Source organism: Nicotiana tomentosiformis, chromosome 1 (genome assembly GCF_000390325.3).
Source record: "Nicotiana tomentosiformis chromosome 1, ASM39032v3, whole genome shotgun sequence".
In the NCBI taxonomy this organism is placed as follows: Eukaryota; Viridiplantae; Streptophyta; class Magnoliopsida; order Solanales; family Solanaceae; genus Nicotiana; species Nicotiana tomentosiformis.
The window spans coordinates 47356882-47377296 of record NC_090812.1 but is presented as its reverse complement, the minus strand read 5'-3'; the positions used below and the strand labels follow the sequence as shown (position 1 = coordinate 47377296).

General features: G+C 36.8%; 3 protein-coding genes across 4 annotated transcripts; 2 read left to right on the top strand and 1 right to left on the bottom strand.

Annotated features, from left to right (window-relative positions):
• Positions 1-226: 226 nt before the first annotated feature.
• Positions 227-3653, bottom strand: LOC104088401 (uncharacterized). Its single transcript, XM_009593059.4, has 9 exons — positions 3496-3653; positions 3330-3395; positions 3138-3243; positions 2546-2588; positions 2103-2175; positions 1297-1384; positions 1116-1172; positions 936-1014; positions 227-686 (listed from the first exon to the last, which is right to left on the bottom strand). The coding sequence occupies exons 1-9, from the start codon at positions 3564-3566 to the stop codon at positions 673-675; spliced, it is 597 nt and encodes a 198-aa protein (XP_009591354.1). The 5' UTR covers positions 3567-3653; the 3' UTR covers positions 227-672.
• Positions 3654-12188: 8535 nt separating this feature from the next.
• LOC104088403 (hevamine-A-like) lies at positions 12189-13291 on the top strand. Its single transcript, XM_009593061.4, has one exon. It carries the CDS (start codon positions 12331-12333, stop codon positions 13231-13233), a length of 903 nt encoding a protein of 300 aa, XP_009591356.1. The 5' UTR covers positions 12189-12330; the 3' UTR covers positions 13234-13291.
• Positions 13292-14805: 1514 nt separating this feature from the next.
• Positions 14806-20415, top strand: LOC104088402 (BAG family molecular chaperone regulator 6). 2 transcript variants are annotated; one of them, XM_018768173.3, is made up of 4 exons: positions 14806-14979; positions 15993-17936; positions 18284-18866; positions 18897-20415. In XM_018768173.3, the coding sequence occupies exons 2-4, from the start codon at positions 16077-16079 to the stop codon at positions 20291-20293; spliced, it is 3840 nt and encodes a 1279-aa protein (XP_018623689.1). In that variant the 5' UTR covers positions 14806-14979; positions 15993-16076; the 3' UTR covers positions 20294-20415. The 2 variants fall into 2 exon arrangements, with proteins under 2 accessions (XP_018623689.1, XP_009591355.1); XM_009593060.4 differs by having other exon boundaries at positions 18284-20415.

Here is a 20415-nt window from a genome sequence, read left to right as displayed (position 1 = left end):
TTCTATAGGTTAGATCATTTATCAAGCAATTATGTATAAATCTCTTGGTAAGTATTAATCGGCGATCTAATAAATTGTGTAACTAAGTTATAATCATAGGTTAAATTTCACTCCAAATCATAAAAAATCGAGTGTTAGGTAATGATCGTTTGACTACGCAAAAAGTAGCATTGTTCTTGGGGGTGGAGTATATGTTTTTTCTTGTCCTTTAAACCAAGAAATAAAATTCACAAAAAAGCTGCAATTAAGTCGTAACCAGAGGCAGCTTAATCCGATTCATCAGAGCAAGAGAGTTTGTTGTGAGCACAAATTGTGGCAAAGGAAAGATGGCCAAATCAGACAAGGTTGATAACACCCCCTTACACATTAAAGGAGGCATGGATTATAGTTCTGTTTGGAATGCCTTAGGACACCGCTATTGGCTGTTTAATTAAGACACACGGGGGCAGCACCTAGAGATACTAACTAAACAAAATCGAACATATTTCTTTATCATTGAGGAACACATAACAATCCACCGGGTACAAAATTGAGATTCGACTGATACTTCAGCATTTTTCGTTGCACAACGCACCGAGATCTGGTAATCTATGCAGCGACAGCCGTGATGGGAATTCGAACCACTATCCAAGGTCTTGGAAATTCCATTGTTTGACTGCTCGAAACACGTACTCAATATCTTGGAGCTGCAAACAACGATGCAACGTATTTAATTTTGCATCAGTGGACGTTTTGTATAAGTAAAAACAATAGACATTAGCAGATAAATTAGCAGGAAATAAGAAGGATAAGGAGAAAGAACTCAAGTAATTATCCTTCGTTCTCTTAATTGAATTGCAAGAATCAGATGAGAAACCAATTCAGGTGGAAAAGAATTTTTCCTTGATATTTTGAGTAGAAGGTTTTTGCAGCTAAAACAAGTGTATAGGCTTTACCTCCACCGATTGTTGCTTCAGGCAACCTTTCAATGGAGTATTTATGTTGAGTAATGTACATGATTGGTACACCAGGGACCTGACCATCCAACAGTTAACAGTATAAGTGAATAGTTAGCAGTAGAAAAGATGAGGAGGAGGTAGGGAAAAGAACAGGAATACCAGCTTAATATGTCATACCTTGCGTATTCTACGCTTCAAATCTCGATCACATGTTGCGACAATATAGCACTTGTGCTGTAGAGGAACAAAATCATCCACACACGTAGTAAAGATCATAAACAAATTTGCTTCAACACGACACGACAACCACAACTAATACATTCAGAGAACATTTATACATGACGGATTAAGATCATACTTGAGTAACTCTCTCAACAATACAATCATCAGCATATGTTCCTTTGTGAGTGCAGGGAAGCCTTTCAAATCGGGGATCTTTTGCAATTCTATTCATAAAAAAGGAAGAAAAAAAAGAGAGAATAAGAACATCATTAACATAGGGATAACAACCGAAGGCCCTCTGGTTTTGCCACAAATTTTACTGATGCTGAAAGATATTTTTCGTAGAAATATAAAACATTAAAAACAAAAGGGAGACACAGATATATTCTTTGCAACAGAACTTCCAAAAGAATATAGAAATATAAATCCAATAATACCATCTAAAATCTCCCGTGCTGGTTCCATCAATGCTCCTAATAACATGGAATTTACTGACTCAATTTACGACCATGCTATCCCGCTATTGCTATCAAAAACAGACTCTGGAAGGTAGTTTCAATGCACACATGACATGGATGGCTAGCCTAGAAAGCTTAAAATAAAAAACTAAGAGAAACACACAGATAGAGAGACATAACTAGTTTATTGTCCATTTTCCCCGATTTCAGAAGTTGTTTAGTGTCTACATAGGTCAATAATGTCAAGTTTTTCTTCTAATCATCATGACTGAGTTCCCAATTCATATTTCAAGCATAGTTCCAAAACCACGTTTAACAGGTAACCATCAAATTAAACATGCTAGGCTACGATATCAGAAAAGCTGAATATGGTATTGAGCTGTAACAATTTATATCCAAGCCGTGCTTCACATGAATATCGTCCAGTTTCCTTCATTTTAACAAGTGGCATAGAATTAAAAGATAATATGAAACAAGAAAGTACCTAAGAGCAACACGGTACTTCTGACCCAGCTTCTCCAGCTCAGCCATAACACAGTCTGTTATACACGGAGTACCTGTGGAAGGAAAACATATTCAAAGAAATTAAAATCACTGTAAAAGTTAATATAAAGCTTCACGTCTTTGGGATATTGCGGTGAACTCATAAAGGTTGTAACTCGAAGTACTTGCTTCACGAAAAATTTAAATGCATGCACTAAACAAACTACCACATTTCAAAACACAGTTATTGATCATATTCATCTGTTAATTGCTATTTGATTTCCAAATTTTACTTGGAATTATACTATATCATCCTACCCTGAAAACAAGTGCATAGATTTACTTTTGTTACTTTGATCACAAAAGTATCCTACTGAGGGAAGACTAGATCACGAATACAAGGCTTATAGCCAAGAGAAACTGTATAGGATAGAGAGAACTTACATTTGGCATACAAACAATCCATCATTCCTTTCTCCAAATCCAACTAAAACATAAGAGAACAGCTCGATCAGTTACAGCAATCAGAATTAACATATATCAAGGCAAATGAATTCATTAGACAAAGACCAAACAAAAACTATATATGACCCACATTGTTTGCTAATAACCACTATCATCTAATTGAAAATTAAGGGAGGGGAGGGCAACGAAAAACAAGAGAAGAGAACGTTTTTTGCTCTTTCTCATTCTAGGTGGGGAGTTGGAAGAACGTTCTCCAATTGGATGATGGTTGTTACTAGCGAAGTCTTCCTAGCACCACAGAAAGCTAAGCTAGAACTTCCATCACTTGTAAAATTTGAATATAAAAAACTTTATGATACTCAATTGAATACTGGCTGTCAAGCATAGGCAGGTCGATAAAATGAGATAACATGGGCTTAAACGACGGTGAGTGAAAAACTGTAAAAGCCGAGATAATATATATCATGCTCCCCTTTTCACCATAACTTCTCTTTTCTATAGCCAAAGGACACCAACACCGAGCAGCAATAATAATTTTTTAATTTATCAAAGCCAACAAAAGGTCACTCACTTTATTCTGAATGGAGAAATTGATAAAGTTAGTATCGACCAGAACTCGATAAGGCGGTCCCAGAGCTGTGTTGTACTTGAAGAAAAGCGCAGACGAAACGTAAGGCCTGAAATCATAACAAAATTCTGTGTTTTATCTTGTGAAGAATTTCTTTTGTCAAGTAATTTCTTTAGGTCAGAATTAGAAACTTACACGTTTTTGGGGAGCTTTTCTTTAGTCAAATCTTTCTTATTAGGGTTCAAAACGTCCTCTTTGTACCTGAAACAGAACACCATTGAAATTCGAATATTGAAAATCAAATACACAAGAAAGTCGAAGGGCTAGTGGAGAAAATCAAAAGAGGGAATCAATAACTCACTGTTTGATAGCTTTGTGAGTAACCATTTTCTTCATCACCGCGAATTTGGGGGCTTTCTTTGCTTTTCCCATTTTTGATTCTCCAACTGTGTGATCGAGCAAGTGCTTCTAGCTGGGAACGTAGTGCGCTTTCTGAAACCCTAACACTGATTTGGAGCGGGTCAAGGGTTTTTACTTAGTTCGGACGGGTTCGCATCGATACTAATTTGGACCCAACTCCTAAGGCCTCTCCAAACAGCACGGGCTAGCCAGTCCGGATTGATCATTCAAAAATAGCCGGCGTTTGCCAAGTCATTGAAAAATAACTACTATTTTGCTGTAACAGAGATCGGTCCAGCATAATATACTGGAGTTCGGTGCACCTGTGTATGAACTTACAACATATTATGCTGAACTGTTATACTTTGCTGGCTCCAGTATAATATACTGGAGTTCCAGTATACTTTGTTGTAACTCCAGTATATATACTGGAGTTCCAGCAAAGTATACTGGAACTCCAATATATATATAATGGAGTTCCAGTATATTATGCTGGAGTATTTTCCGGATTTTGAACAGTGTTTTCGTTTAGATTTATCTTTACATAAAAAGTGGCTAAATTTCGATGGTTTTTGAAACTGTGGCTATTTTTGAATGACCACTTGTAAATCTGGCTATTTTTGAATTTCTCCCGTGTTTATGCCCATTCAAATTCAGATTTTCATCTGTTTTATCATGGGGATTTTGGCATGGTGTAACAACTTACCCATATAATTAGCACTAAAAAGTCCTAGTTATAGATATTGGCACCAGATAGCCAATAAATATATATATCACAACAATAATATGTATATCAAGATGAATACCATAATTTATTTTACCTATTTGTGTATATTAAAATTTTATTGTATATCTAAAATATGAAATTATAAATATAATTGTTTAAAATTTATTGTTGACTCTATGTCAATGCATATCCAAGTGTATAACAAAAAATAATTATATTGTTTGTATATCACAATGTATAACACATCAAATAATATGTATACCAAAATGTATATTACAATTTTATTTTTATTTTATGTGAATATCAAAATGTATATCAATTGTTTTTTGTATATCAAAATATATATCAATTTTTTTTTCTATGTATAGCTCAATGTATAACACATAATTTCTTATGAATATACATGAATATAGATGGTAGAAATACATTAATATACAAGATGAGAATTAGAACTATTTTTCAATCAAAAAACAAAAGAAAAAAGCGAAGAAAAAAATGAGGATGAATCCACCCATCAAAAAGTATTGACCCCAAATGTATGATACATGTGCATATATGTGTAAGTATATATCTGCATTTTTTAATAACAAAAAAAAATTATATTTTGTTTGTTTGCAATCTAATTTGTCTTCTAAATAACGAATCTCAAGTTCATAGCAAAACAGTGACGAGGCGGAGTTTGAAATTGCAGTCGTCGAAGGAGGTTAGCATTTCATGCTCTTTTTCTCGTGCAGAAATCAGATGTAGTTGAGTCATGCGAGAGAATAAATAGGGAAGTAGGGTTTTCTAGAATTTGGCTATACAGTGCCAATTTTTTTGGGTTGTCTTTGCCAAACGTAACTAAGGCTAAAAATTTACCAATTCATGTTATATGTTGTCACACGGTGCCAATTTTTCTTTATTATGTTACTAGGAGTATTTAGTTTTAGGCATTTAAACTTGGGCAAGTTACAAATTTGGCCAGTCAGCCAAAAATAATTACATTTGTTAGTCAAATAATTTAAAAAATATGTATACATATAAATATTATATGTATATTATATAAGGGTGGCAAGTGAGTCGGACCGAATCCGGGCCCGCAGGCTAAACAGGCTGGGACCGTTAGGCCCGCTAGAGGTGGGCTCGATCCGGGCTCGTGGGCCGGTTCCCGTCCCTTGGAGGGCCAAACGGGCCCAACGGATATTTTTTTTTGGCTTTTGAAAAAAAGAGTTGTTGGGGGTTTAAAAAATAGTCATTTACCCCCTTTCCCCCAAACTTAGTTTTAACCCCAAATTTTTTATTATTACACTTTTTCCTATTTTCTACTATAAATATCCCCTCATTCTTTCATTTTCTTACAAAATCAATATCAATCTATCAAAATCTCTCTCTAATTTTCTTATATACTTGCTACAATTGTTTACTTTATCAAAAAAAAATAGTGAAAAAATTGTTTACAATTGTGCTCATTCCATAGGGGGGAGGAAGACTAAGAAATATATTGCCATATTTTTTATTGCTATAATAAAATTACAAGGCATTACTTTGAATAACTTTTTACAATATTTTTGTCATTAAATTTGAATTAAAAAATTAGGTCACAATTCTATAATATTTACAAGGCATTGCCTTAGATAATTTTTTAACATCTTTTTGTCTCTAATTTTTATTTAATTTTTAAAAATAATTATTGCTTAGTCGTTGGGCCCGTTGGGATCGCGAGCCCGGCCCATTTAGCCCGAGATCATGAGTTCATGGGCCCGATTCTTGCAAAAAGCACGTTTAGTCCGGGACAGTTTAGCCTGTTTATTTAAGGACCATTTAGGGCTCGACCCGGCCCACTTGCCACTCCTAATATTATATACTAATATACAAAAATTATATATTTTGTCAGTTATTATTTTTTAAAGCAGTTATACTGTATAATTTTTCCATTAAATTAAATTGACGTTTAAAATAAGAAAAGAAAGTATGACTCATAATTTTATTATTTTTGAGAAGTTATTTAAGTATCGCCAACCCCAACTTGTTTGGACTGAGGAATAGTTATTGTTATTGTATTTACATGGAAATAAAAAAAAAAAGTGTGGCTTCCATTCCGTCTACCCTTTTTAAGTACTGGTAAGGAGTACTATATAATCTCTCCATCATTTTTTGGGGTTGTCGTCTTTTATTTTATTCCGAATTTGGACATCTTTTCTTTAAAAAAATACGAAATAACACTCACAAGAGCTCTATTGTATGCCCTAAATTTATAAACCAATCTCCAAGTCCAGCCGTTCAGGAGCCAATATTCAATAGTTACAAAATAATTTTAATAAGTAATAATTAGAAAATTCTATTTTTATGATGTACAAAATACACAGTAAGCTCAAGAACAATCCAGTTCAATGCCACGTCAGCTTGGTAATTAAAAGTTAGTTAGGGGTCAGCTGAAGTTAGTTATGCAGTTAGAGAAAGATTCCTTCAATTGTAAGAAACAATAGTCAACTCTCAGTTTTTATATAGCATTGCAATTCATAGTTACAAATCATAATCAGAACTATTACATCTCTCTCTCTCTCTCTTTATCTCTTTACACTTCTTCCTCTTTACAATTCCATAGCTAGACTTCTCGAGTTCTCTGTAACTCCTGAACAGCTGGTCGATCCTCGAATTCCTTGTTGAATTCCTGCAATTGAGTTAACAGTGGTATCAGAGCTTATTATCCTCGGCAGTCATGGCGAAAGGTGTTCGATCAAATGACACATCGACAGAAGAACTAGGAAATTTACGTGAATTGATGCAGAGATTAATCATAGATGATGGGGCTTTAGCTGGAGAGGTCTCAAATCTGAAACGTTTGGACTAGACTATTCTTCTCATTCTGGAGAAAATCAAAGGGATAAAACTCCGATACAACATGAAGGTGAACATCTGATGAAAGGTCACCAAGAGAAAAGAGTCCTGCCAGTTATAACCATCACAACTCCAATTTCTCGAGGTGGTCGAGGATGGAATTCTTGAGGTTTAATGGGGAAGATCTGAAATCATGGTTGTTCAAAATTGAGCAATTCTTCTCCATGAAAAAGGTTCCTGCTGAAGAAAGGGTGGAGGTGGCTGCAATGCAGTTAGAAGGTGAAAGCTATACAATGACATTTAGCATTTATGAGATATAGGCAATATTTTTTACCGGCTACATGGACTGAGTATGTGATGGTATTGTTGGAAAGATTTGGAGTCGACTTTGATGATCCTACGGAAGAGATCAAGAAGATCATACAAACGGGTATTGTTAAGGAGTACCAAGCTATTTTTGAAAGGAATCTCACCAGAGTTAGTCTGTCATAAGAAAATGTCATCAGTTATTTTCTTGGTGGACTGAAACATGAGTTGAATATTGTTGTAAAACTCACCAACCCTACTACCTTATCCCAGGTGTACAAAACGGCTAGAATGCAATAGGCTTATTTAGCTGCTATTAGACAACCTTCTTCAGTAAACAATGCACCAACCAGTGTTCCCAGAATGATCATGGATCAAAGAAATAATAGCAGACCATTATTGTCAACTCCTAACCAAGGTAATGCTGGAACTTCTAAGCGATTGAACAGAAGGACTGAGTCTAGACGAGATGAATGAAAAATGGGCTAAAGGTTTATACTACTTTTGTAATGAAAAATATGTAGTGAGACATAAATGTAAGAATTTGAAGCATATATACTTACTTGAATTAGAAAAAATAGAAGAAGAGCTATTTTTAGAGGAATCAGTGAATGAATTAGAAGAGCAAGAGATGGATTTTTCACAACCAATGGAGCAGGTGGGAATTTCCATTCATGCTCTGAATGGATCCTTGGGGTACAGGACACTAAGAGTGAATGGGTATCATTCTAAAAACCATTGCACATCTTAGTGGATACAGGAAGCTCTCACAATTTTATGGACCCCGAGTTAGTTGAGAGATTAAAATGCCATGTGATAGCAACTACACCACAGATAGTAGCAGCAACCAATGGAAACATGTTGAATATGGATAAAGTTTGCAAAATCTCTTGGCTTCTACAGGGTGCTGAATTTTCTGTTGAGTTCTTGCTACTGCCCTTGGGATCTTGCGGGGTGGTACTAGGAGTTCAATGGTTATTAACATTGGGGGATATCAAAATGAACTTCAGAACACTCGCCATTGAGTTCTATTACAAAGGAAGGAAGCATGTACTTACAGGATCGGGAAAACAAATTCTGACTCCTGGAGCTAGAAAGTTGGCTATAATTTCAGGTAAACAATCTGAATTATGCACGATTCAAGTAACGCATGCTATGTGTAATGAAGTACAATGCTATTCTTTGGAAACTAAATAGATATTTGAACAAGATCCTAGACTACTGAACTTGTTAAATGAGTTTAGGGAGTTGTTCAAATAACCTACATAATTGCCACCATCTAGAGGAGTGTTTGATCATAGGATTATCCTTCAAGATGGAACTGAACCTATAAACAAAAGACCATATAGGTATCCCTCAGTCAAGAAGGATGTTATTGAAATTTTAGTAAAACAGATGTTAGATCAAGGTATTATCCAGCCAAGTAGCAGCCTTTTTTGCTGCACCTGTAGTTTTTGTTGGAAAGAAAGATGGTACTTGGAGGCCATGTGTCGATTATATAAATTTGAAGAAGCAGACAATAAAAAATAAATTTCCTATTCCTATTGTAGAAGATCTACTGGATGAACTAGGAGGATCCAAAATCTTCTCAAAGATAGACTTGAGGTCTGGTTATCATCAACTAAGTATAACAGTTGAGGATATATCAAAGACTACTTTTAGAACTCATACTGGTCATTATGAGTATTTAGTAATGCCCTTTGGGTTGTCAAATGCCCCATCAACTTTTCAAAGATTAATGAACTCAATTTTCTAGAAGTTCTTTAGGAAGTATGTCTTAGTCTTTTTTGATGACATGCTGATATATAGAAGCAATATGGATGACCATCTGTTACGTTTGAATTCTGTTTTTGGAGAAATGAAGAAGCACTAACTATTTGCTAAGCAGAGAAAATGTTTCTTTGGGGTTCAAAAGATAGATTTGGTGTATTTTATTACTGCTGAAGGGGTTTCAACAAATCCTCAAAAGGTAGAAGTTGTGAAGGAGTTGCCCTTATCTACTAATGTTAAATAACTTAGAGGATTCCTTGGGCTAGTTGGTTATTATAAGAGGTTTATCAAAGGGCTTGGTACCATTAGCAAGCCACTAACTGACATTCTCAAGAAAGATAATTTCAAATGGTCACATGCTGCTTCAGAAGCCTTTGAACAACTGGAGACTGCATTGATTCAGGCTCCAGCTTTGGCATTGCCTGATGCTAACAAGACCTTTATTGTTGAAACTAATGCAAGTAGACATAGTATAAGGGTTATTTTAATGCAACATGGACATCCTATTACTTTTATCAGCAAAGTACTTTCTCCCAGATATGCTGCCCTTTCAGTTTATGATAGAGAACTTTTAGATATTGTTTATGCTGTCACAAAATGGTCCCAGTACCTACTTGGTCAGAAATTTATTATAAGAACTGATCAGAGGGCCCTCAAATTCCTAATGAAGCAGAAACTACACACAAATTCTCAACTTATGCGACTAACAAGGTTGATGCCTTTTGATTATGTTATTGAATACAAGAGAGGGGTGGAGAACAAAGTAGCAGATGCCCTATCTAGGGTACCTGGAGCTGAGTTATTCTTATTAGTAATCTTCATGACTAGTTCAAAGCTGTTGCGGGCTATCTTTGACAGTTGGAATGCAAATGTTGATTTGAAGACCCTCATTGAACAATTGCAGACCAATCCAGCAAGTCACAGTCAATTTACATGGACTCACAATCAGTTGAGAAGGAAGGGGGAAGCTAGTAGTTGGAAAGAACCCTCCGCTTGGAAGGAATATTATATCATTCTACCCCTCAAGGTGGTCACTCTAACATAGAAGCAACACTTAAGATGATTCTGTCATTATTCTACTGGAAGGAGATCAGAGAAGATGTCAAGCTCTTTGTTCAAGGGTGTGATATTTGCCAGAGAAATAAAGCTAATTTGGCAGCCTACCTTGACCTTTTGCAACTACTCCCTATTCCTGAGGTAGTTTGGTCTCAAATTAGTATGGATTTTATAGATGGCCTTACTAAATTCCATGGATATGAAGTCATCTTAGTCATAGTGGATAGATTGAGTAAATATGGTCATTTTATCCTTTTGAAACATCCCTATACTGCTCAGTCTGTGGCTAAGGTATTCATGGCGGTCATATATAAACTACATGGACTACCGTATTCCATAATGAGTGACAAAGATGCAGTATTTTTAAGCACATTTTGGCAGGAGTTATTTGCAATTCAGGGAGTTCAATTAAACACCTCGACAACTTATCATCCTCAATCAGATGGTCAAACTAAGGTCCTAAATAGGTACTTAGAGACATATCTAAGATGTTTCTGCTCTGAAGAAGCCACAAATTGGTATTCATATTTACACATGGCTGAGTATTGGTATAACACCTTTTTCCACATTACCACAAAAACTACACCTTATGAGACACTTTATGGCAGGTCACCACCACTTCACTTGCCCTATTTACCAGGAGAATCAGCTTCCACTGAGGTTGATAACACCTTACTTAATAGGGAGATGAAGCTCCAATTATTACAGTATCACCTATTGAGAGCTCAACTCAGGATGAAACAACAAGTTGACAATCATAGAAGTGACAGGAATTTTGAAGTGGGAGATTAACCTTACAGACAAGTGACCATTACATCATAGCCTTTCCACAAATTGGCTTCCAAATATTATGGACCCATCCAAATTGCTAAGAAAGTAGGTCATGTGGCATACACCCTCTTATTCCCACCATCAGTTAAAATACACCCCATTGTGCATGTTTCTCTCCTGAAAAAATACTATGAGTTACCTACACAAGTTACTTATCCCCTACCAATGACATTGCTAGTCCTTATTGCTCTGAGCCAGAATCTATTCTGCAGAGAAGGACGATAAAGAAGGGAAATAAGGCCGTTGCTCAGGTTTTGGTTAAATGGGCAAGGTTACCATCTGATAGTATTACATGTGAGTTCTTTAATGCCTTGAAGATTAGGTTCCCTCACTTTGATCCTTGTGGTCAAGGATCTTCTGCAGGAGGGGGTAATGATATACAAAATACACAGTAAGCTCAAGAACAATCCAGTTAATGCCACGTCAGCTTGGTAGTTAAAAGTTAGTTAGGGGTCAGCTTAAGTTAGTTAGGCAGTTAGAGAAAGATTCCTTCAGCTGTAATAAACAGTAGTCAACTCTCAATTCTTATATAGCATTGAAATCCATAGTTACGAATCATAATCAAAACTATTACATTTCTCTCTAAATCTCTCTCTCTTTCTCTCTTTACACTTCTTCTTTACAATTCCATAGCTGGACTTCTCGAGTTCTCTGTAACTTCTGAACAACTGCTCGATCCTCGAATTCCTTGTTGAATTCCTGCAATTGAGTTAACATTTTATGAGTTACGGTCTAATGCACAATATAAGAAGTTTATTTTTGTGAGTTATGGTCTAACACCCATTACATGTCTAAACCCCGTCTACATTTATTTTGTGATAAACTAATTGATTGAAATTTTGAATTTACCTATGGACATTACTTTCCTTGGGTGAAGAGGAATAAGGTTCACCATCAGGTAACATATGTATATCTAAAGATAAGAACAGAGAAATGTTTTAAATTGTAAGTGTTGAACCAAAAAAAAAAAGATTAACCCAAAACGATATCAATCTCTCATAAACAGACTAATTAGTGGTAGTGAATAAGTTAATTATCTTTAGAACTTTGGTAGCGTTTGGTTATTTGCTTTCAGTTTTCTATTGTCTATCAGTCAATATTGAACTGAACAACTTCCACGCCACACAGAAGCACAAAATAACAGTAACAGGGCTTCTGTTTTGTCTACAATGGTACAATGGACAACTTTTCACAACCAATCAAATTCAATTCTTTCCCTATAAGAAGCATGTAGCTTTGCTGTGTTCTAGCAAGAACAAACTTCAGATCACATTAAAATCCAATTAAAACATGGCAATCAAGACTTCATTTTTGTTAGCTTATGTCCCAATATTGTTGATTTTAGCACTAGTGGCGAGGTCTGAAGCTGGTGGAATTGCTATCTATTGGGGACAGAATGGCAACGAAGGGACACTAGCTGAGACTTGTGCTACTGGAAACTATAATTTCGTCAACATAGCATTTCTCTCATCGTTTGGCAGTGGTCGAAACGCAATGATCAATCTAGCTGGCCATTGCGATCCATACACTCCAAATGGATGCGTTAACGTGAGTTCTGATATAAAATCTTGCCAATCTAAAGGAATCAAAGTAATGTTTTCGATCGGGGGAGGGGCAGGAGCATATTCAATTGCCTCATCTGCTGATGCTAGTCAAGTTGCTACATATCTCTGGAACAACTTCTTGGGTGGAAAATCGACTTCACGCCCTCTCGGCAATGCAATTTTGGATGGAATTGACTTTGATTTAGAGAGTGGAGAAGGACCATATTGGGGTGATCTTGCTAAGTATCTAGCAAGATATAGCAAGATAGGCAAGAAAGTGTACTTAACTGCAGCACCACAATGTCCATTTCCTGATGCCTGTGTTGGAGGGGCATTAAAAACAGGTCTTTTTGACTATGTTTGGGTACAATTCTATAACAATCCTCCATGTCAGTATAATTCAGGAAATTTTACTAGCTTTCAAGATTCATGGAATCAGTGGATTTCATCAATTCCTGCTAAGAAAATATTTCTTGGATTGCCAGCTGCTGCAGATGCAGCTGGAAGTGGATTTATTCCAGTGAGTGATTTAACATCTCAAGTGCTTCCAGCTATAAAGGGTTCTGCTAAGTATGGAGGGGTTATGCTATGGTCCAAATATTATGATGATCAAACTGGTTATAGTTCTTCTATTAAAAGCCATGTCTAAAGATTTGTATCTTTATATATGTATTAATATGTGAAATAATATTATTTAGTTTTCAATATTTGATTGGTAGTCCTGCCCTCTTTTCGTTTTAATATTAATGACCAAAAATTCCACAAGAAAATAAAGTCATTAGATTATGTTGTTCCAAGAAGATAGCTAAAATGCAGCATTCAAAATGTGTGACTTATCAGTCACAGATGGATTGGGAGACTATGGTTCAAATCTCAATTAAGATAATAAAAATTTAGGTAAATTTATTTTGTATATTTAAGTCTTACCATATTAAATAACCTAATAATTTACTCGTAAAATATAACAGTTGTTCAATGCAGCATTAGTCGAGGTGTCCACCCCTAGTACCACCGTTATTAATAAAAATATCAGCCATGAAGCATCTTCAGATCTGTAAAAAATATATTACTGAAAGCAATTTGCGAAACACATAAAACCCCACAATAATTTAGAAAAAGAAAAGGAAGTAAAGAAAGAATGTTATCTTGCAAATGCAAGGTCTAATTCTCATTGGACTATTGACTTATCTTTTTCCTACCCAAGTTTATCCACTTAGACCGGGTGGATTTAGGATTTTTATAACATGGGTGCATCACTAAAGAAAGGAGAAAAAAATATTAATTGAGATTTGAACCCTAATGCTCTAGGTAAATAACTTAGCATTCAACCAAATATATCATTTAGTTTCTTTGTAGCATGAGCGCCATCAAATAATATTAAACTAATTTTAAAAAATATATACATAAAATATCTAGTTTGACGGAGAGACCATAGGTTCACGTGACCCATATATTTACCTATAAATCCACCCCTGCACTTATAAGGAAAAATAAGATGAAAGAAATAAGAATATAGCTAATACATGTATTTTAGGAGGAGTATGTCATGTTTTTGATCCAGACTCCCATTGCAATAAGGAAATTGAGGTTCTTTAATTGAGTAACAATAATTCAATGATCAAACTTTTTCTTTAACTTCAATTTCAAGCAAGTTTTTGTTCAATATTTATTATCTAAACGTCTGAAGTCTGTATTTGTTAAATTTTGCACATTTATTCTTCAGCTGAAAATTTTTCTTTTTTCTTTTTGTAAGGCCTACCTGTTAAGACGTTGTTAGTTATATAAAAGTGCAAAAAATAAAAATAACACCACAAAAAGTTTTAAAATTAAAAGAGTAAAAGTCAGCAAACGATGGAAATATCTAGAGGCAAATGGAAACTCACGATTATGCAAGTCAAATAATCTAATAAATCTAGAAAGTTCATAAATTCAACGGTTACAAACAATTCAGAATCCAATAACCAATAACAGACTGTCAGCTCATCTAAAATCAACGTGGCATATGATTACCTTAGGAGATCATGGAGATAACCTGTGTCCCATCATATCCAATCCCTTACCATGAAAATTATTGTCAGAAATGACTACGTGGCAAGAAAGGAAGAAAAATCGAGACATCTTAATTAACCAACGATTGCGCGCGAAACATCTCGAAAACCGTAGAACTTCTCGAATTTCCCAAGTCATTTCATAAGAGTATAAATATAAATAGAAAAATGGCGAAGCAACTGATCAGAGAAAGAACATTTGATTTTCGGAGCAGTTACAAAGAGAGAAGCAAAGTTCGAGCACTAAAGAAGTTGGGTTTGTTGGGTTGGTGGATCGATTTGTACCGGAAACCGAGTCATCTGGATTTGTGGAACCGATTGGACGGAGCATTTCTTCTTTCTTAACAGTAAGTTTAGCTTTTTAATCTTTATTTATTTATTTGGTTGTGTATTCATATGCTGAAATGATGGTTGCATTTTCCTCTTTTTGATTGTAATGGTGTTTTGGGTATTCTCTCAGTTATATATGGCCAGGAATGCTTTGTTCATTTCTGTTATTTCGCTGCCACTTTTCAGATACTTTCATGTTTATCTGATGTGATTATAGTGCATTGTATATGTAAATTATGTTTTAAAACAAAAATTTTGACAAATGGATTTTTTTAACTTTTTAACATCAAAGCTAAAGGGCCGAATGTTAGTAAGTTGTTAGATGCGCTAACCATTATAGTTCGAAGTATATTACGTATCTTTTTGAGACCGGGGGGGGGGGGGGGGGGGTAGTTTGATAATTAGGACACACTGCCTTGTTATTTGGCCTAGAGGTCTGAAGATGGATTCCTTTTATTTTGATGATGATTTGGATTAGATGTACTGTTTTGAGCATAATAATGATTGAATAAAAACAGTTCTGCCATCTTCCAATCAAAGAAATTAAAAGGGGTGTTGGAATTTGCATTAAAGGGTGTTTAAATATTGTGCCTAAATGCGGTTTCTTTTGCATGTCTTGAACTTGTAGTTGTACAATTTCTTGGGTGTATCACTTAAAAAACTATGTGGTGCCCAAAGATTGTTCAAACAATATAGACTGTTTTGGTAACGGATGAGGGAAAATATGAATGCAAGTAAATGCTCTTTAAAACAGTATGCATGGTTTGGAACAATCTTAGGACATTACATCTTTTAGTAACAGAAGAAGGAAAATGCTACTAATATAAAGAAAGGCTCTGTAATAGTTTCATAGTCTTAGGTTGTCTTGCTAGAGGTGATGGAGATGATTAAGCTTGGCTTTAGATCTTTCCCACAACTGCTAATTTTATGCAAAGCTGTTTTTTTAAATATCCTTTGCTTGTATTCCTTTAATTCTTTTCCTTCTTTTTTGAGGATCCGCTAAAGTCTTAGTATTCTTCTTTTCCAATAGGTTACCACATAAACTTGAAAGAGTAGCTTAAATTTGGACCTGCATTTGTACCAAGCTACCAGTATTTTTTCCTAAATATAGAGGATGTATCCCATGTACGGGTTCATCGACACTCATCCTTATCAAAGAAACCGAGTACCTCACAATCCTCCTTATTATCCCCAGTTTGAACCCAATCGTCATCATCTGAACATTGATCCAGCTAGATCTTCTGTAGCTTATGAATCCTGGCCTTGTGGTGGTAACTATGAGCATCCTTATCCGCCGCGGTGTCACAGTTGCTGTATCCATAACAATTCCCCGAGCCAGTGTGCATTGGGTCCTCCTTATCCCTACCTTCCACTGCCTCCCTACAGCGACTGTAGCAATCCAGCATATCCGGTGATGTATGCTGCTAATTATGTTTCTCCCCATTTTACTATGGAGCAGCCTCGGTACGAATATGAACAGAATATGGGAAGTGGTCATCACTGCTGTGGCTGTCCAAATCATCCATGTTATACGAAAGGAGGGAGCAATGTTAAAATAGAAGAACAGGACCAGGGTAAGAAAAACCAAAGCAACGAGTCCTTGGTTCCTTTTGGGTTCAAGAATTGTCCTTATCCGGTTGTGTGGATGAAACCTGATTATATGAAGAATAGCGCAAGCATGAAGCCTAATGGATTTGAAGATAAACAGGATGAGGTGGAAGATGTGAAGACATTAGGTGATTGCAGATCTTTCGAACAACCAAATGTCTGGAAAGCATGGTCTCCTTATCATGGGAATGACTCAGAATTACCAAAGCAACGAGGAGATCTACTCAGAAAACAACATGACGATGATGTAAACAAGAAACAGTTTCCATTTCCGATGATATGGATGCCTTACAAACCTGAGGAAACAGATGGCAAAGTCAGCAAGGAGATTGGTGTTGAGCAGGAGCAAACCTCCCCCTTAAAATCTACCACACCAAGGTTACATGATGTTGAAGACAAGAGAAGCAATTCTAGAGAAAATGAAGCGAATAGTGGAAGTGAAATCTGCAGAAAGGAACTGAATAAAGATTCTGTTACGAAAACTATTCCAGTAAGGCAAGTGGAGCAGATTGAGAACGTCTTGGATGGAAAACTGGAAGATGCTTCCCAGCGGCATGATGTTGATGCTAAAGGGAAGAAAACCACTGAAGATGGTGGCAAAAAGCAGTCGTCTTCTCCTACAAAGTCATCCAAGCTGCCCCCTGTTTGTCTAAGAGTTGATCCCCTGCCTAGGAAAAAAAGAAGTAACGGCAGTTCTAGGTCTCCTAGTCCTCCTGGCAGGAAGGGGAAATTAGTAGAATCGCCAAGTGACAGCTCCAAACCTCGCATCTTACCAAATGAGATGGAGAATGTTCATCTTGGCAAATCATCCACAACAGGTACGCCGGAGAAAAGCATAGAAGTGGAACCAAGTAAAGGAAACAGAAAAGTCGTTGAGGTCGCACAAGGGATTAGCAAAGAAGATAAACTTCAAGATCATTATACGGTTTTCCCTGATCTGAAAGGGCAGGCAATGGGCCAAAGCAGTGAGGGTGATACTAGTAAAGTAGCCAATGAGATCAACCATCAACCTGATGGAGTAGCAGCAGAAGCTCATGCCAACAATCAAGGACATCAGAGTGGTGAGGCCAGAGAAGCAGCGAAGGGAAATGCGGGTGTAGTTTTGGACATGAAACCAGATAGGACTAAGCTGTCTGATGATAAGGCGGCTACTGTGATTCAGTCGGCATACCGAGGGTTCAACGTGTGGAGATGGGAGCCTCTGAAGAAATTAAAGCAGATAACCAAAGTAAAGGAGCAGATGGCTAAGCTTAAAAACCGTATTCAGGCTTTGGAGAGCTCAGCTGACAATGCAGTTGACAACAAACAGATGACTATTGTCACAGAAGCCATAATGGGTCTTCTGCTGAAGCTTGACGCTATTCAGGTATGTGGATGACATAACTTACACAAACCATCACGCAAAATGTGATCTATCTTCTTCTATATCCATTTCAGTGGACAGTTAGGATAGCAAAAGCTGTGAATCTCTAGTTTGTTTTCCTTACTTCGAAACTTAGCTAAGATGAAAACTGTGATTGATTATGCAAACTCAACTTCATTATATTGCTTCTTTACTTCATGATTTTATATTGTGTCATGGTTTTCGTATATTTTTGGCTTACTGTTTTCATTTGTGATTTGATTAAGTTTTTGGTGATAAATCCTTTTTTCTTTATTTTCTTTTCAAGTAACTAAATCACCTAATATCCTAATTTTAATATTCTTTTCTAGGGGTTGCATCCAACTGTTAGGGAATATAGAAAATCTGTAGCAAAGGAACTTGTTAGCCTGCAGGAGAAGCTGGATCTGCTGAACTGTAAGAAGCAACTGGCAGAAAGTGAACATGCTTTAACTGCTCAATCCAGCAGGGATGCATGCAGGACGGTGGAAGATAACATTTCCATGCAGGGAGGCCAGGAGGTGCCAAAGTTTGAACAAAATGATGATTTAGCGAAGGGGGATGAAGGAATAAAGTTAAATGCAAAGGAGCCCTGTCAAGAGCAGCCTCGTTGTGTAGCAGAGACACTGGCCAACTCTCATCACATAGGCAATGTAGAGGAAGTGGTCGGTAAAGAAGAAAACGAGAACATTGATGAGGTGATGGAGAACTTTTCAAGTGGTGGTGCAGTGGAGATGGTGGATGAGGAAACAGAATCACTTTCTGAATCTGAGGAAAATTTGAATGATAAGTCACCTGATGAAAATGCGGTAGTAGTTGAGAAATCAGAAGAGCATGACAAAGCTGAACAATCTTTGCCAAATCCTACTCCATTTTCTGTAGAACTAAAAGAAAATTCTGGTTTAGAGTTCAGAGGTTGTGGTTTGAAGGGGAAGGGGGTCAGAGGTTATGGTTTGAAGGGGAAGGGTGAAGGTGTTGATGAATTGGAAGAGCTCCATCGAGGAGTCCTTGATGAAGAGACTAGTGTTCAAGGGTCTACTGAGATTAGAAAAGACGAGGTCCTCCAACATGACAATGGAGACCTTACTGCTCATATTCCTGAAGAAAAATTCTCTGATACAGAGAGTCGAGAGCACCACCACTTGGAAGCATTAGGTGAAACATTAGTTGTTTTGGGGCCAATGAACATGCACAGCAGCAATGGACAAGACAAAAATTCACAAGTTCTGGAAACAGATAAACCAGTACGAGTTGACGATCCAGAACAAGAGAAAGAAGATCTCAGATCATTAAATGAAGAAGGGAAGATCTCTGATGTTGATGATAAGGTTGGTATGGAGGAGGATGGCGAGGAACTTGGACAATGCGGCGCTGGGTCAGATGTGTTTCCAATATACTCACAGGAAGAAGCAATCACCATGAAGCAGTCTACAGATGTCACCAACATGGAGGAATTGGAAACAACTGAAGTACTGCAGGAGAAAATGCAAAATGCAGTAGAGAGAGACATTGAAATCCTTGATTCAAAAAAACCCACTGAACTGTCAGCAGAACCTCAACTATCTACTGCTACCATTGACGAGGTCAAAGAATATTATGTTCAGGATAAGCAGAATGTTGGGGAGAAAAATATGGAGGTGCAAGGTGAGGAATTGCCTGCTCGCAGTGATGCTTTGGTCTCTGTACTCAATAGTGAATGCGAAGAGAATAATGTGGAGGTTGAGCAGAGGCATCTGGAGGAAAACTTTGAGATGCAAGAGGAAGAACCAGTGGCTGCTGATAACGCTGCACCGATGACCGAGGAACCAGTGGATGAAAGTATAGTGATGACTGCTCCAAAATTGGAAGCTGCAACTACTGAGACGCAGCTGTTAGGGGAGAAAGAGCTTAGTGTAGCAGAGGACCGCAGCACATATCCATCGACATGTGATACTGTGGAAGGTAATTCAGCTGATGCTGTCCATTCTTTTGGTTCTACGCCTAATGAAGTACGAGTTATGGATGCAAAGGAGCTTAAAGAATGGAAGAGAGTGGAAATGTCACCATCATCACCTACAGCTAGCCAAGTATCCTTTGATAATGATGCATTCTCAGAGAGCAGTCAAAAGCTTATAGAAGAGAATGAAAAATTAAGGGAGATGATGGAGAAACTAATAAAAGCAGGGAAAGAACAACTCGCTGTTGTATCCAGTCTCTCTGGAAGAGTTAAGGACCTGGAGAAGAGATTGTCCAGGAAGAAGAAGCTGAAATTGAGACGATATAGGGTTCCAAGAGCAGGATCAGTCTGTATGAAGCCATCGAATGACTCACTGAAAGACAGAGCTGTGGGATTGGCAATGTGAGTACATAAATCTTGGTGAAACCTTTTGATGAGATAGTAGTTTGGTTGATGTGGTCTGTATCTGTGTTTCTTTGTATGCTATGTATCTGGAATAACAGCTATGAATAAGCCTTTTTCTTCTCA